The sequence below is a fragment of the Meriones unguiculatus genome, chromosome 3 (genome assembly GCF_030254825.1).
Source record: "Meriones unguiculatus strain TT.TT164.6M chromosome 3, Bangor_MerUng_6.1, whole genome shotgun sequence".
Classification (NCBI taxonomy): domain Eukaryota; kingdom Metazoa; phylum Chordata; class Mammalia; order Rodentia; family Muridae; genus Meriones; species Meriones unguiculatus.
The window spans coordinates 28457199-28473239 of record NC_083351.1 but is presented as its reverse complement, the minus strand read 5'-3'; the positions used below and the strand labels follow the sequence as shown (position 1 = coordinate 28473239).

The following is a 16041-nucleotide window of genomic DNA, read 5'->3' as shown; positions in this document are numbered from 1 at the left end:
CAGAGTTCATTATCAAAATAAATCACGACAGGGTCAATAAAGCAGGGACCTCGAGACAGAAGCTGATACAGAGATCATGGAAGAATGCTGCTCGCTGGCTAGCAAGTCCCTCCCATGGCTTGCTCAGTCAGTTTTATTATGGGCCTTCCCATATCAATCACTAATTCAGAAAATGCCCTACATTTTCTGAATTACGATCTGGGCGTGTGTTGTCCCCAAATGAAGTGCTCTGCATCTCACCCCCTTCTGGAGGCACACAGCACTGCAGCCCAAGGCCCGCCTGCTGCCATCTGCTGACACTGTCCTCACCAGTTTTCTCTCAACACACATTTACCGTCAGGGACTTAGTAGCCCCTTCACCACAAGCTGGGGTCAGCCGGAAGTACTGGGTATGGTAGCACCAAGGCCCACCAAAGTGGCTTTATCTTTAGTGCTTCGGCCGGTTCTGTTGTGACACCCCAGTGCCCACAGAGTGTGTGGCTGCCAAGGAGCCCTGGAATACAGAGGATCTGGGGCCTAATGAAGGGAAGAGGGCTGGCTGCCTTGGCCCTGAGCAGACACTCAGGTACCCATAGGGCATGGTGGTGGCAGTGGCTCTCACTCTTGAGACACGGGATCCCATACTTGGTCTGGTGCCAAGAGAGACCCCGACTCCTTGATGTCTCTTCATGTGCTGGCTTAGGAGCCCTTCCTGGTCCCCTCTGTGACTTCATGAGTAGGACACACTGGATGGTTTTAATGATAAGAGAAGCTGAGGGTTCACAAATCGTACCCAATTGCACCTCAGTTCTGAAATTCCTAAGCACCAGCGGTCTGTGCCTTCTGCAGCTTCCTGGCGGTACATTTCGCTCTGATCACATCAATGTGATGAGTCTCCCACATACCTCTCTGAATGCACCCCCATGCTCTGACCCCAGTCCATCCTACTCCAGCCATGATACTCCCTGAGCTGCTCAAGCACGCCGTGCCACACACATGCTGTACCTGCTGTTGCAAATGCTGCTCCACCAACTATCCTTACTCCAAGCACCTCGCTTCACCCTTGGCCTAACAGTGACCCCACCCTTTCCTGGCACTGCAGACACCCCATCCGAGGCTGCCTGTTTCTCCTTAGTGCTTCTGTTTGACCTAAGACACTAGACTATAAACTCCAGGAAGGAACTTGGCCTCTCTGGTTCACTGTTCCGCTTTTCAGCATAGTGCCTGGCATATAGTAAGAGCTCAGTATTTATTATGCTAATAAAAATATATTCAGGACACAAAGAAACAAGACTCTACTAATTACAAAACTAGGAATAAAGAGACTTGGTGGCAGCCTGTGTACGGCTGTGTATTCTGATGGCCCAAGAGTTGCAGTAGTTCCTTGCACCAAGAGCAGGACCCTGACCCTCCCCAACTGAACCTTGAACAGCCAAAATGATGTTGGGGGTACTGTGATAGAGCACTTACCTAGCATGAGTGAGACCCTGCATTTGGTCCTCAGTAACACACACACACACACACACACACACACACACACACACACGTACACACAGACACAGAGGAAACCTGACGTTTTTCCAGAAAGAACATTACAGCTAGATGGTTCAGCTGCCCCAGAGATTCAACATGGCTCCTCCTGGTCATACCCTGTAATGCCTCCCCAATTACCACTCCAGGGAACACCAAGATTTCTTGTCACAAGGGTGAGCAGATCCCACCAACCACTCACATCTAAGGTAGGAACCAGGGCTAGCCTTCAGGACTAAGAAGCCACACCATGGCCTAAACCTTCAATGGCTTCCTATCACACCCAAGTAAAAGTCTAAATCCCCTCCATCCTCAAACCCAGGACCCTGTGCATCCTAGGCAGGTACTCAACTGAGTCATCCCCAACCTCCAAAGCCTGAATTCAGAGTGGCAAGCAAGGCCCAGTAAAACCTGTCCTTCCTGCTTTACCTCCCAGTCCCTCTAGCACTCACCATTGCCACTCTGGCCTTCTGGTGCAGCTGCTCACTTGTTTCAAGGCTTTTATTCTTATAGTTCCCCCTTTCTAAGATGCTTCCAGATGCCCACAGTGCCCTGTCACTGGGTCCCACTATCATTCTTTTCTATACACACATACCTGTGATGAAGTCTAGCTTCTAAATTAGGCCCAGTGAGAGGTTAACAGTAACTAACAGAACAGCTTTGACAGCATGTTCTGTGTAGAGTCTGGCCTGAGCCTCAGTGGACACAGTGCCTGTTGAGCACATGCAAGCTCTGGGTTCAGTCCCAAGCATCACCTAAGCATGGTGGCTTATGCTGCCCTGCAATTCCAGCACTCAGGAAGTGGAGACGGGAAGATCCCAGAGTTCAAGGTCATCCTCAGCTACACAGTGGGGTTGAGGCTAGCCTGGAATACCTGGAACTGTAACGCAAGAGAAAGTTTCTCTTCAACAACTTGACAAATGTTATTAGTATTTCTGGCATGGCCAGACATAGAGACTACAGTGAGAGGAGACTTCTGTACCTTACTTACTGTAACTGAGGCTCAGAGGTGAGCTCTGGCCCAGCAGGGTGGTCATCTGTTTGTTGGCAGAGGCAACCCTGCTTTTGTGGCTTCGGAACACACAGGGGTATCTCACAATTGATCTGGATGACAGAGGAGCCAGAGGGCAGCCAGAACAATAAGCAAGCCCAAGACAATGTGAGGTTGCAACAGTGGGGAAGGAATAACTCCAAATAACTTCTGAGGGAGCGTGAGCAAGAACTGGTGATGCGCCTGCTGACAGGCAGGAGGCAGCCATGAGGGGCGCTGGAGCTGATGCCACTCCAACTCAGGGCTGCTCACCAAATCCAGTTGGCACTGTTCTGTAGGTGACCAGCACATCTGGGTAACATGTGACGCACAAATCACACCAAACCCAACACCAGGATGTAAATCTGCATTGGCAATTTTTAATGTCTCACTTGTGCAGAACTGAAATGTGTTTTAAAGGCACAGAAGGAAGGAAAGGCAGTTATCTGAGCATGAAGTCACAGGAGAGGGTGCTGGAGAGGAACCGTGGGCTGCTCTGCGTAGCTGTAGGAAATGAACAATGCAGTACTGAACCAGAGCTCTGCCAGTTCACGGGAAGGCATCACTCACATGGCAGCGGGCACAGACATCACGGCGAACGGTCGGTCCCACGTGGAGAAAATGCCCAGGAAGTGCACGCTCCCACTCGCTGGCAGCGGCAAGCGCAGGACGATTCTCATCCGGGACGTGGACATTAGAAGCAGTCAAGCACGCACCTTTTCCCACTGGAAACCTTTCATGATGCTTTCTCTGCAAGTAAACATCTGCCTGCCTACCAAGAATTATAACTTTAAAAAGATGGAAGCTGGCCTAATTAAGACTTGTGAATAAAAAAATTACAAAAATAAAAGCAGACACTTCTGTCCTTGAAAAAAGATAAAAAACTATATTTTTCCTGTTATAAGAGAATCATGAATATTTCACCTTCATATCTTTTCAAATGTAATCTCTTTTTTTCATACTCTGCCACAATTGACACTGGGAAATGTCTACAATACGGCAACTTCTGCAAAGTGAAAAGGATGTACTATTATTTTACTAGGGAAAAAAATGAATGAGAAAAGGCTAGATTATCGCTAATAAGGTAAGGGGGAAGGAAAGATAAACATTGAGACAGACTTTTACGTTTTTCCTTCCTGTCTCTCTTTCTAGAGACAGAGTTTCACTATGTAACCCTGGCTGGCCTGGAACTTGCCAGGCTTGGCCTCAGCTCACAGGTCCACCTGCCTCTGCCTCAATCACTGGGATTAAAGGTAAGTGCTATCAAGCCTGGTTTAAAATTAAGACTTTCTTGAAAGCAAACCCAAACTCAATGATTTAGAAGGTTTCTAATTTCAAGCACTATTGTTAACCCCTAAACTGTGTGCGACAGCTCACACTTGCAGTCCTGGCATTTGGAGACCAGGACAGGAGGCCTGATAAAGGCTCTAGGCCATCCCAGCTATTCTGGGCTAAACAATGAATTTGGGAGCTGGGTGTGGTGGCACATGCCTTTGATCCCAGCAGTTGGCAGGCAGAGGCAGGTAGATCTCTGTGAGTTCAAGGCTAGCCAGGGCTTATCATACAGAGAAACCCTGTCTTGAAAAACCAAAAGAAAAAAGAAAAAAAAAGAAAGGAGAGGATTCCTGATTGGTGCGTGTCAAGAAAGGGAACAGAAAGCTTTGCAATTACAACAGTACAGCATGTCTAACAGCGTGCATTTCAGTAGCATTAGCCTTACTAATTTTTACTTTTCTTTCTTATTTAAAAACACTGATTGGCTAGATAAATCGCAACAGCATTAAGATAAAAACAAATTCCACATAGGTACAAACACAATGATTTGGGATCACGCTTTGTTTCTGCCTCGCAGAAAGTGCCTGGAGGTGGTGTTTCCACCTTTAAACATATGACCTAAACACCCTATATGCAGATTCTACACAGTGAGGAAATAAAATGAGTTGTGCATTTCCTTAAATAATTTTACAAACTCATGGTAAGCCAGATGCGAGATAAAACTGCTTTAAAAATATTAAGCCTCAAGACTGTATCCAGTGTTTTAAGAAATGGATTGTTAAAATCATTTTTGAAATGAGATAGTAAATGTATTTAAATCTGGACTTTTATGTACTTAATCATTTTTCTTAAAAAATTAAAAACATCAAGAGCTGGAACATGCTGCCAGGACAGAAATAACTGCAAGTGTGTCCAGTCAGGGAACCTGAGCAGCTGGCTCAGTCTTGCTTTGTGTCTTTCAAAGCCTGAAGCCTCTCCAGAAGCGGCGGGTGCGAGTAGTGCCACGTTGAGAACAGCCAGTCAGAAACCGGGAATCCTAAGTTATCTTTGTTTAGCTTGATCAAAGCGGAATATAAGTCTTTAGCCTTCCCAAGTTTCTTGGCAAAAGCGTCGGCTTGAAACTCAAATCTGCGGCTCAGGACTGTGAGACAGAAAGACAGAACCTGCAGAAGGAAAGCAAAGGTTTCAGCCACTGGGCACCTCTGAAGTCTTCATGAGCCAGGATCTGCAGGAAGCTAGTCAGGACGTGAGAAAGACAAGCCAAACCTAAGAGACTACGACATGGGGGCTCAAGGTGGGGGACTATGTCAAACTGAGCCTCCCCACCCCAAGCCAACAGACCAGAAACAGGTCTAGATCTTAGGAAAGGGCGACTCCAAAGCCAGTCCAAACCAGCCTCAGACCTGGCTCACTCAGTCTCTGATACTCTTTGTCTTTGTTTTTCTGAGACAAGGTTTCACATAACTCAGGCTGACCTTGAACTCCTCATCCTCTGCCCCTGCATCCCAAGTGCTGGGGCCTCAGGAACCCACTACCGCTTCCAGAGCTTCTTTTTCAAATATTTATTTACTTTGTGTTTTACCTGGTGACCAAATTGGTCAGAAGAGAACCTCGTGATCCCTTTGAACTGGAGTTATGGATGGTTATGAACCATCACTAAGTGCTGGAAACTGAACCTAGGTCATCTACAAGGGCAGTGAGTACTCTAACCACTGAGCCATCTCTCCAGCCCCACAGGATCACTTTTAACATTCTATCTTTAGTAACGGTCTTCTCTGAGATTATTGTAAAAATATGGCAGCGCCTCTGACAATAGTTGCAGATTTTGTCATTGACCTGGTCTTGCTATGCAGCTGGCCTCACACTCACCATCCTACTTCAGCCTCCCGAGTCAGAACTGAATGTTCTGTAAGTGTCTATGTCAATATCTCCAGAGTAAGTTCACAAAGACCCTGACTTGAAAAACCAAAGGAAAAAAAAGGTCTTTGTATACCCAAGTGTTGCAGATTGACTGGCATGCTGTATATTTAAAAAAATATTTTGATGGGGCTAGAGAGATGCCTCCGTGGTCAAGAGCAGTGGCTGCTCTTCTAGAGGTCCTGAGTTCAATTTCCAGCAACCACAAGGTGGCTCACAACCACACATAATGAGATCTGATGCCCTTTTCTGGCATGTAAGTTTACATGCAGATGAGCACACATATAGATAAAAACGAGTAAGTGAAATACATCTTTGTTGTTGTTGTGTTTGCCTTTAGAGAAAGGGTCTCTGTGTAGCCTTGGCTGTCCTGGGCTCCCTTTGTAGATCAGGCTGGCCTCAACTCACAGACAACTCCTTGAGTAAACCAAACAGATGCCAAACATCAGGATCACCCCTACCCCTCCCTACTCCAACCTGATTAAAGGCATAGATACATCTTTAAAAGAACATTCCTTATTTTATTTATTTATTTATTTATTTATTTATTTATTTATTTATTTATTTGCTTTTGGGACTGTGGAGAAGGCCCTGTGGGTAAAGTTCTTGAGGACCCAAGTTTGATTTTACAGCACTGAAAAGCCAAATGTACATCAGAAGCCTGAATGCTAGGGATGGGGGAGTTGAGGCAGATCTCAGGGGCTTAGTGGGCAGCCAGGTTCGGGGACACAGAAAGATTCCTGATGCTGACGTCTGGCCTTGGAGAGCAACAGAGGAAGGCATCCAGCGTTAACCTCTGGTCTCCACAGGCACACACATGGGCAAGCATTCTCATGTATACAGCTCTCTCTCTCTGTATACAGATCTCATATCACTAACAAATAGTAGTTTCCTAATAAAGTTTGTGAGATGTTTGCTGCCACCAAATTCTTCATAAAATTTCTTTCAGAGCTTGACTATACATTTTGGTTTGGCTTTCTGAGGCAGATGTGGTAGTGTGTAGCTAACACTCCAGTTACTGAGGCCAGCCATATTAGCAACACAGTGAGGCCCTGTCTCAAGGAAGAGAGGAAGAGAAGGGAGAGAGGCAACTCCAACCTTCACGCACTGGCTCTAGTAACTTTATCTCAATGCTCACCTAGCACATGTGAGGTCTTGGGTTCAGTTTTCAGAACTATAAAAAATCCCTCAAGTCTTTTAAGTACCCTTGTCAACCAGTCTTTGACTTTTGCTGTAATACATAAATATAAGCAAACAAAATAGTAACCACCTGTTTCCAACATCATTTAAAAGCTTATTTTAAACTATGTGTATGTACGCAGGGTGGGCACATGAGGACAGGAGCCTTCAGAGGGCGGACTGTTAGAACCCTCAGAGCTGGAGTTCCAGGCAGCACTTGAGTGGGTTCCAGGAACTGAACCCTGTGTCCTCAGGAGAGCAGCCTAACTCCTAACCAGGGGCTAGTCCTCCAACTGCTTTGAAAGGGCAATGTCAGGAAAGTCTCTTTCCTATTCGACCCCTGAAACTCTGATGCTGCTCACAAGACGCCAGGCTAAATACCCAGCACCTGTGAAAGACATCTCCTGGGCAACTCAAGACTTGAATCAGTTGTTAGGGCCTCTGCGGGTGAATCACATTGCACACCACTCTGACACTCCATGTTTATTTCAGTATTTTTGAAGTGAATTCAACTACTGGGTAAGGAGCTAAGCCAAAAATAACATAAAATAAAAATCCCTGAGTAGCCCAAACAGATGCCAAAACGTCAGGATCACCCCAAGCCCTGCCTCAGAGGGAGCACCTTCCTCCCTGCTTCAGGAGCACTCTTGCGCCCTGCCTCTGAGCTGGGCCGCCAGACTTTCTAGGCAAAGGCAGCAAGTTAAAGAAAACTGAACACAGACTAGTGGAAAGCCACAGTGATATTATCAGCCCAAAAGGGGAAGAAAAAACTTAGCCAAATAAGCAAAACTTTTAAAAAGCAAGTTGTTTTGGGATCATTTACTATGTATGTGCAGTGTCCTCGCGACACCCAAGACTGACAAAAGCGTTCTGTATCATGTTTTGCTGCTGTTTTATAAGGTGCAGCCCTGGCTGTCCTGGAAGTCACTCTGTAAACCAGGCTCAAGAGCTCCACCAGCCTCTGTCTCTCAAGCGCTGGGATTAAAGGTGTGCGCTGCATCATGTATAAGCACCAAACCGCATAAGGCATTTTATGAATATATTCATCAACGATCAGGGGCTAGAGGGAGAGCTCAGCAGTTACCAGCATGTCCTGTTCTTCCAGGCACACAGGCTGGATTCCCAGCCACCCTGCCAGGGGCCTGTACCTCCAGCTCTAGGACAATTCACCAACTCTGGCCTCTGCTGGCACCTGCATTCAGTTGTACATGCCATATACAACCAGCATACAAAATTAAAAATAGTAAAAATAAATCTTAAACACAAAAATAGTCTATAGTATCTATAATTTAAAAACAATAAATACACGTTCTCTGCAAGATTTATTTAGCTCCTGTGAATAACACTCTACAGCCACTTCTCTTATGACCCTTCCTCTAGAGCCGAGACCCTCAGCCTGTGGGTCACGACACTGTTAGAGGTAAGGGTGACCCTTTCACAGAAGCCTCATATCAGATACTCTGTATATCATGCATTTACATCACAGTAGCAAAATTCCAGTTATAAAGTAGCAATGAAAAGAACTTTATGGTTGGGAGGGTCACCATATGAAGAGCTGTATTAGACAGCTGCAGCATTAGGCAGGTTAGGAACCACTGCTCAAGCAGCTGTCTCGGGAGGGAGGTGCAGGATACAAAGTGAATAAACTGTAATTAATAAAAATAATTAAAAAAAAAAAAAGAACCTGTCTCGAGGATGAATGGAGGTTCCTCGAGATCACCGACAGTACTGCTTAGCTTCTGGAAGCCTTACCGAGCACAGCGAGATTCCGCTCTGAAATACGGGCTCATCAACCCACGTCTTAACACAAGTAAAGGATCTGATCCAGAGTGCCTCCTGCTCACCTGTGGAATAGCCACTTTTGGTTTGGCGGGTACCAGAAGGAACCCTGAAGTTACTGCGAATGATCAGGAACACTGTCACACAGTCCTGTCCAGTCTAGCTGTCACCTCCTCAGTTATTTGTTCTGTCCTCTCACACACGGATTTTCCTGTCCACACTGATTAGCACGGACTAGGACACTCAGCAGGCGACCCCAGCTCTGACACTCTGGAGTGTGCGTCAGGGTTTCATTGCTCCAGTTCTCCACTTCTGCCTCCCAACAGTACTGCCAGCACTTAGACTCTGCCTTCTCTGCTACCTTTATGCTGCTCAGTCAATCACTGAGGAACTATAGGCTGCAGGGCTCTATTGATTTATTTTCACACGACCCTAACGAGTCTAAACTTAAAACAGACATAAACATACATGTGGTAATTTTAAAGAGCATACGTTACCTCATTGTAAGGTGAGAAAATAAACTGAAAGATTATCAAAAGTCCGATCAGAGTGGGTTGGTTGTCATAAAAACCAAAGGCGGCAAAAAGTTCCCTTCGACCAATTAATACAGCAAACAAGAAAAAACACAGGAACGAATTCATCTAGAAAACAGAACATAACACTGTATGTTACTACGATGCTAAGCAAACCTGCAGTGCATTTTCTTGATTAACGACGGATGTGGGAGGGCCCAGCTCATGGATGGTGCTACGCCTGGCAGATAGTCCTGGGTTGTACAAGCAAGCCATGAGGAGCAAGCCAGTAAAGCAACATTCCTTTACGGATCTGAGGTTCTCAACCGAATGCTGAGACCCTTTAATACAGTTCCTCACGTTGTGGTGACCCCCCACCATAAAATAATTTTGTTGCTATTTCCTAACTGTGATTTTGCTACTGTTATGAATTGTAACGTAAATATCTGACATGCCCCAAAGGGGTCTCTACCCAGGTTGAGGACAGCTGCTCTATATCCTCGGCTTCTGGGTTCTTGCTCTGCTGTGACTTCCCTGTGTGACCTGAAAGCTGTAAGATGAAATAAACCCTTTCTTCCACAAGTTGCTTTTGGTCATGATGTTATCACAGCAACAGAAACCTACCTGAAAAAAAAAAAACGTGTGTGTGTGTGTGTGTCTGTGTGTGTGTATGTATATGTATACACACACACATATATATGTATACATATATATACACACACACATATATAGGTACATATATGGGGGGCAGGAGGATTACAAGTTAAAAGCCATCCTAGTCTATGAGAAGCTATCTCAAAAAACATACAAGCAAGACTCATTTAAGGCTGTATGTACTTAGAATCAGCCAACGAGGTTAACTGCTGTTTCAGCCAGAGCCTAAAAATGACGTGGTTTATAAAGACTAGCAATAACCTGAGGAGAAGTTTCCTTTTTTTTTTTTTATGCTTTCTATAATTTTCAGTGAATACATAATAACTTTTAAATGAGAGCGGAGAAGTTTTAGGTTAGTTTTGGTTATGTTTCATTTGACACAGGATGTGCTGGTTGGTTTTGTCAACTTGATATAAACCTTGACATATCTGGGGCGAGGAACCACAAATGAAAAAATGTCTCCACTAGACTGCCTGTAGGCAAATCTGTAGGGCATTTTCTTGATTGATGATTGATATGGGAAGGGACTGAATTGTGCCACCCCTGAGCAGGTAATCCTAGGTGGTGTAAGAGAGCAGGCTTGGCAAGCAAGGAAGCAGCGCTCCTTGATGGCTTCTGCCTCCGAGTTCCTGCCTGGACTTCCTGCAATGATGCAGTGTGACTTAAGAATTTTAAGATGAAATAGATCCTTTCCTTCCCAAGTCGTTTTTGGTCATAGTGTTTTATCACAACAGAAACCCTAACTAAGACTCAGGGTCTTGCCATATAGCCCATCCTGGCCTCACACTCACAGTCCTCCTGCCTCAGTCTCCTCTGTGCTGAGATTGAAGGGATACACCTTTAATCTCATAACTTCATATATAACATATACAAAATAATAGCTATGCTGGCACCAGCTGAAGTGCCAAAATGCCCACATGGAAAAAATTAGTTTTTTTAGGGCTAGAGAGATGGCTCAGCGGTTAACAGCATTTGCTGCTCTTGCAAAGAACATGGGCTCAGTTTCCAGCACCAACGTCATGTGGCTCAGAACCACCTTTAACTCTAGCTCCAGGGGCTCCTATGCCTCTGGCCTCTGTGGGCACCTGCTCTCAAGTACACATACCCATATGCAGAGATGCAAACTTATATATGATAAAATAATCATCAAAAACACTTTTAAAAATTTTATTTTACAAAAGATTCTTTTAAAACCTTTATAAACTAGAAATATAGAAGCCGGGCAGGGTGGTGCACACCTTTAATCCCAGGACACGGGAGGCAGAGGCTGCCCTGGTCTACAGAACAAGTTTATAGTGTCTATTTTTTATACTTATGATTTATTTATTTTTTGTTTTCATGTGTATGTGTTTTTGTGGTGGCAAGTATGCCACAGCAAATGTGGTAGTCAGAAGGACAACCTGCAGGAGTCAGCTCTCCCCTTCCACCAGGCAGGTCTCAGAAATCAATCCAACATTGTCAGGCTTGGTGGCAAGTGTCTTTACATGCTGAACAATCTCACTCACCTTAGAAAAGCATTTTAATATACAACTTACCTAGTTTTGCTTCTTTTGGGTTTTCACAGCTCATGTATCTGAACAATTCTAGAAGTCAATAATATGTTCACCATGCTCCGGGTCCATTCCAAACTCTGCCAGTACTATTCATTTAATTCTTAACTAGCTCTATACTATATTACTCGATGAAGAAATGGAGGCAGACAGAAATTAAGGAATTGCCTCAGGTCACATACGTAAACTCAGGGAACCAACCACAAAGAGAAGTCAGGTAGTTTGGCCTCAAAATTGAGATCCTCCTGCCTCAGGCTTCCTGAATGCTGGGATTACAAGCCTGTACACTCACTCCTGGCTTGAAGTCTGTCTTGACCCACTACTGTATAATGTCTCGGGACTGCCATAATTTAGTTTACTTGCTTAGCTTTTCTTTTTAAGACCAAGTCTCACTATGTAGCTCAGTTTGGTCTGGAAATTACTATCTAACTTAGAATGGCCTTCAGCTTCTAAAGATTTTTATTGATTGATTTAGCTTATGTATATGTGTGCACAAGAACACATGTCACAGTGGGAGTGTGGAAGTCCAAGGAAACTTGAGGGAGTGGGTTCTCTTCTTCCACCATGTGAGTGCTGGGGATTGAACGGAGGCTTGGCAGCAAGCACCTTCAACTGCTAAACCATCTCACCAGCTCCATCAACCTGCAATCTTTCTGCTTGGGTCACTTGAGCACTTAAGATCACAGGTGAGCAGCACCACGCTCACCTTTCTGCCATTCCAACTACTCCTTTACAGAAACGTCATTGAGGCAGAGTGATGATGACTATCTGTAGTTCCAGCAAGTGGAAGGCAAAGGCAGAGGTTACATAGTGAGCTCCAGGCCAGTCTGGGCTACATGAGACCCTGTCTCAAACAAAACAAAGTATAATTGTAAGTACACCAAACTTACCTGACTAATAATGATATTTTTTATTGTATGTCCCAACTTCCAGTGCCCCAGCTCATGGCCAAGTACAGCCAGCACCTCCTCATTTTTACATCCTTGTTTCTTATTCTGAATCAAAGGGGAAAAAGAGGAAAATAACCAATTAGCAACCTTGAAGTCATTTGTATCTTTAGCATTGACCCAATAATATCCCTTCATTGATTCTAATTAATCAAGCAGACTCTAATACAGAACTTTACTTAACAGAGCATTCACTCCATGTGAGATGCTTTGGTGTCCCCGAAAGAGATAACTATAAACAAGACAGACTCCAACTTCACTAAGTTTAACACCCTAGACTAACTTAGATTAGAAAAAAACACCGGAAAAAGCACAGATCTTTATGAGTAAGGTAAGGGTTCATTCAACAAGTCATAAGGAAAGCACTTGGCAGCTACATCGTAAATCCATCAGAAACTTCATCCTCAAAGTTTGTTCTGACATAGAAACTGTTCATGATGACTGTCATCAAGCAACAGTTATGCATACTTTCACTGGAAACACTGACAGGAAACACAGTGACCTGTTAGGAGCAGAGGACTGTATATGATGGACTACAGTGACTTGACTACTTTATATCTTCCTGTTTTTCAAATGTCTACGACTATGCACATCTCACTCATGACTCAAAAGTATAGCAGGAATAGCTGTTTAAAAATAGAGCCTCAGCCGGGTGCAGTGGCGCATGCCGGTAACCCAACACTCAGGGAGGCAGAGGCAGGATCCCTGTGAGTTCAAGGCCAGCCTGGTCTACAAATCAAGTCCAGGACAGTCAAGGCTACACAGAGAAACCCTGTCTCAAAAAAACCAAAGGGGATTAGGGAGCCTCAGGGGCAAGGAACATATAGGGCCTGATCATTGAGCATTTGCCTTTTATGCATAAGGCTCTGGTTCTAATCCCCAGAGCCACAAAAAAACAGAGTAATAAAAATTGATTCAAATTATAAGATAATGCAAGGAACACAGGAAAAATAGGAGGATAAAAATGGCAACATGGGGGTCAGAAAAGTAGAGGGACACGTGGAGGGCAGGAAAGTGGAGAGATAAGCTGTAGCCAAAAAACAGACAAAGCTGCAAGGGAGAATATGGAGAGGAACCTGATTTGCATTGCTGAACTTTAAAAAGACATGGGATGTAACAGCAAGCACAGCTGGAATAGAAGAGAAAGAGGAAGCAACTAGAATAAAACCGGAGACACAGAAATGGCTCAGTGGGTCTTAAAGGCATTTGTGACAAGCCTTACAACACACACATACACAACACACACGTAAAACAAAGTTAGTTATGAAAAGTTGGCTCAACAGTTAAAGGCGCCTGCTACAAGGCTGATGGCCTGATCCTGATCCTCAGAACTCATGTGTTCGGAGAGAATCAACTCTTAAAAGTGGTCCTCTGACTGCCACATGAATGCCCACGCCCTAAACATACAATCGTAATAACTGAACTTTTTTAAGAAAGAAACTCAAATTCAAGTTGATCAATACGATCTCTGATAGAAAAAGTAGGAGAAAAAAGAAAAAGAAAAAGAAAAAAGAAATAGAGCAGCCCAGGGGTTACAGCACAAATGCAAATCTCACTAGGCCTGTACTCTAAACCCCTCAGGGGTCTTCAAGATTAAGGCCAGTACAGCGGGCTGGAGAAATGGCTGCCACAGATTCGAATTCGGGTCCCCAAGTCTGTAGAACAAGTGTTCTTACCCACTGGGCCATCTCAGCCACACAAGACTCTGTCTCAAACAAACAAAAACAAAAACTCCCAAATAAACAACCCAAGGGCTGGACTAAATAGTTAGGAGCACTTATGGTTCTTGTAGAGGGCCCCGGTTGGATTCCCAATACCCATATCATCCATAACCCCAGTTCCAGGATAGCTGATACCCTCTTCTGACCTCTGAAGGCACTAAGCTTGCACATGGTACATACAGACACATAAACACACACACATACACACAAATGAATAAATCTAATAAAACAAACAAACAACACACACTCTTAACTCTTAGAAGTTAGGAGTGATTCCTGATCTCCAGAGAATCTAGGTTTGGTTCCCAATACCCATGTCAAGTGGCTCATAATCCCCTCTAACTCCAGCTCCAGGGGACCCAGACACCCTTTTCTGGACTCTACTGGCACCTGCATTCACATGCACTTACACAGCCACCCACACACCCATACACATAATTACAAATAAGTCCTTTTAAAATTTGAAGGCATCAATCCCTTTACCATACTATTTAATCCTTGCACAGAAACTGTCTCATCTATATAGTCATCACTGGTAAAGTCACCTACTAGATCACCCCTTTAAAATAAAAACAAATGTTCAAATGACAATTGTTATCTTTCAGAACTTAAAAGGAAAAGCACAAGAGATTTCACGGGTGTTTTTAATTTCACCTCGCAACTCTAAAAGGTGAGCATCTTTATACCAACATTTTCCAACCACGAGAGATCTTGCATCATTCTGACTCTCCTCCACTCTCACCCAAGAACATCTGGTAATATCTGGGGAGTATTTCGGTTGTAATATGTGAGTGGGTAAGAGAGGTGTCACTCGTCTCTAGTGGTCACAAAAAAGACTATCTAGTCCAGTACTGCCGAGGTTGAAAAATGCTGTCAGCCTCCCTTTTGCCTGAAGGAATCAAACACCCAGAAAGCTTAAATTACTTGCCTAGAGTTATGTAGCTGGTGAGTGACTAGGGGTCTAAACTCATCTCATATAGACACCAAAACAAGGACAGATGCAATCCCTCATATAAACACTAGGGGTTGTTTCTAAAGATTATTATCATTTCTTGCTACCGTCCTCATCTATTTATTCTTAGTACTTTAAAATTTTACTAGTCAGCATTAGCTGACCTCATCCAGCAATATGTTTAGACTCGTAGGTCCAATTTAAGAAAAGTTTTTTTGGGGCTGGGTATGACAGCTCCGACCATTAATATCAGCACTTGGGAGTGGATCTCTGAGTTTGAAGGCAGCCTGGTCTATATAGTGAGTTTCAGGGCAGTCAGGGCTACATACAGGGACCCTGTCTTAAAAACAAACAAACAAACAAACAAACAAACAAACAAACCCAGGAAAGTTTTCCTGGGCCAGTGAGAGAGCTTGATGGGTAAATGTCTTTGCCAATAAGCCTGGGGACCTGACTTTGATCCTTGGAACGTATGAAAAGGTAGAAGAATCAATGTCACAAAATTGTTCTCTGACCTCTAGAAACATGCTATGGCATGCATATATGCCACTCACACAAGTGTGCACATACACACAAAATAAAAAGTGAAAGGAAGAAATGCCTTCTCTTCCCCGGCATTTTATATCTATATATCTTTCCAGTATCTGAGTGAAGGATGTTTGCCTGATCACTCCCTCTTTACACTCTAAGTTAATAAAGATTAAACTGCTCTTAAAAAAAAAATTTTTTTTTCCAATTTTGAGAAAGCATCTCACATCTCCCAGAGTAGCCTTGAACTTGTAACGCAAAAGTAAAAATGAGCTCTAATTTCTGATCCTCCTGCCTCCACCTACTGGGTGCTGTGATTACAGGTGTGAGTCTTCATGACTGGTTTCTTCGGTGCTGTGCATTGAATTAAGCTTTGTGCATGCTAGGCAAGCCCTTTACCAACTGAGCTACATTCCCAGTCCCTGCTTTTACTTTTGACAGCCCTGGCACTTGCTCTGCAGACCAGGCTAGTCTTTAATCACTCGTTT

General features: G+C 44.1%; 1 protein-coding gene across 1 annotated transcript in view; it reads right to left on the bottom strand.

Moving 5' to 3' along the window:
* Positions 1-2899: 2899 nt before the first annotated feature.
* Zmpste24 (zinc metallopeptidase STE24) overlaps positions 2900-16041 on the bottom strand; it is a 38522-nt gene continuing 25380 nt past the window's right edge. Inside the window, exons 8-10 of the mRNA XM_021639489.2 lie at positions 12296-12400; positions 9187-9330; positions 2900-4977 (exon numbers count right to left, since the gene is read on the bottom strand). Of these exons, the coding sequence (XP_021495164.1) occupies positions 4753-4977; positions 9187-9330; positions 12296-12400 (474 nt within the window). The 3' untranslated portion in view covers positions 2900-4752. The remainder of the gene's footprint in view (positions 4978-9186; positions 9331-12295; positions 12401-16041) is intronic.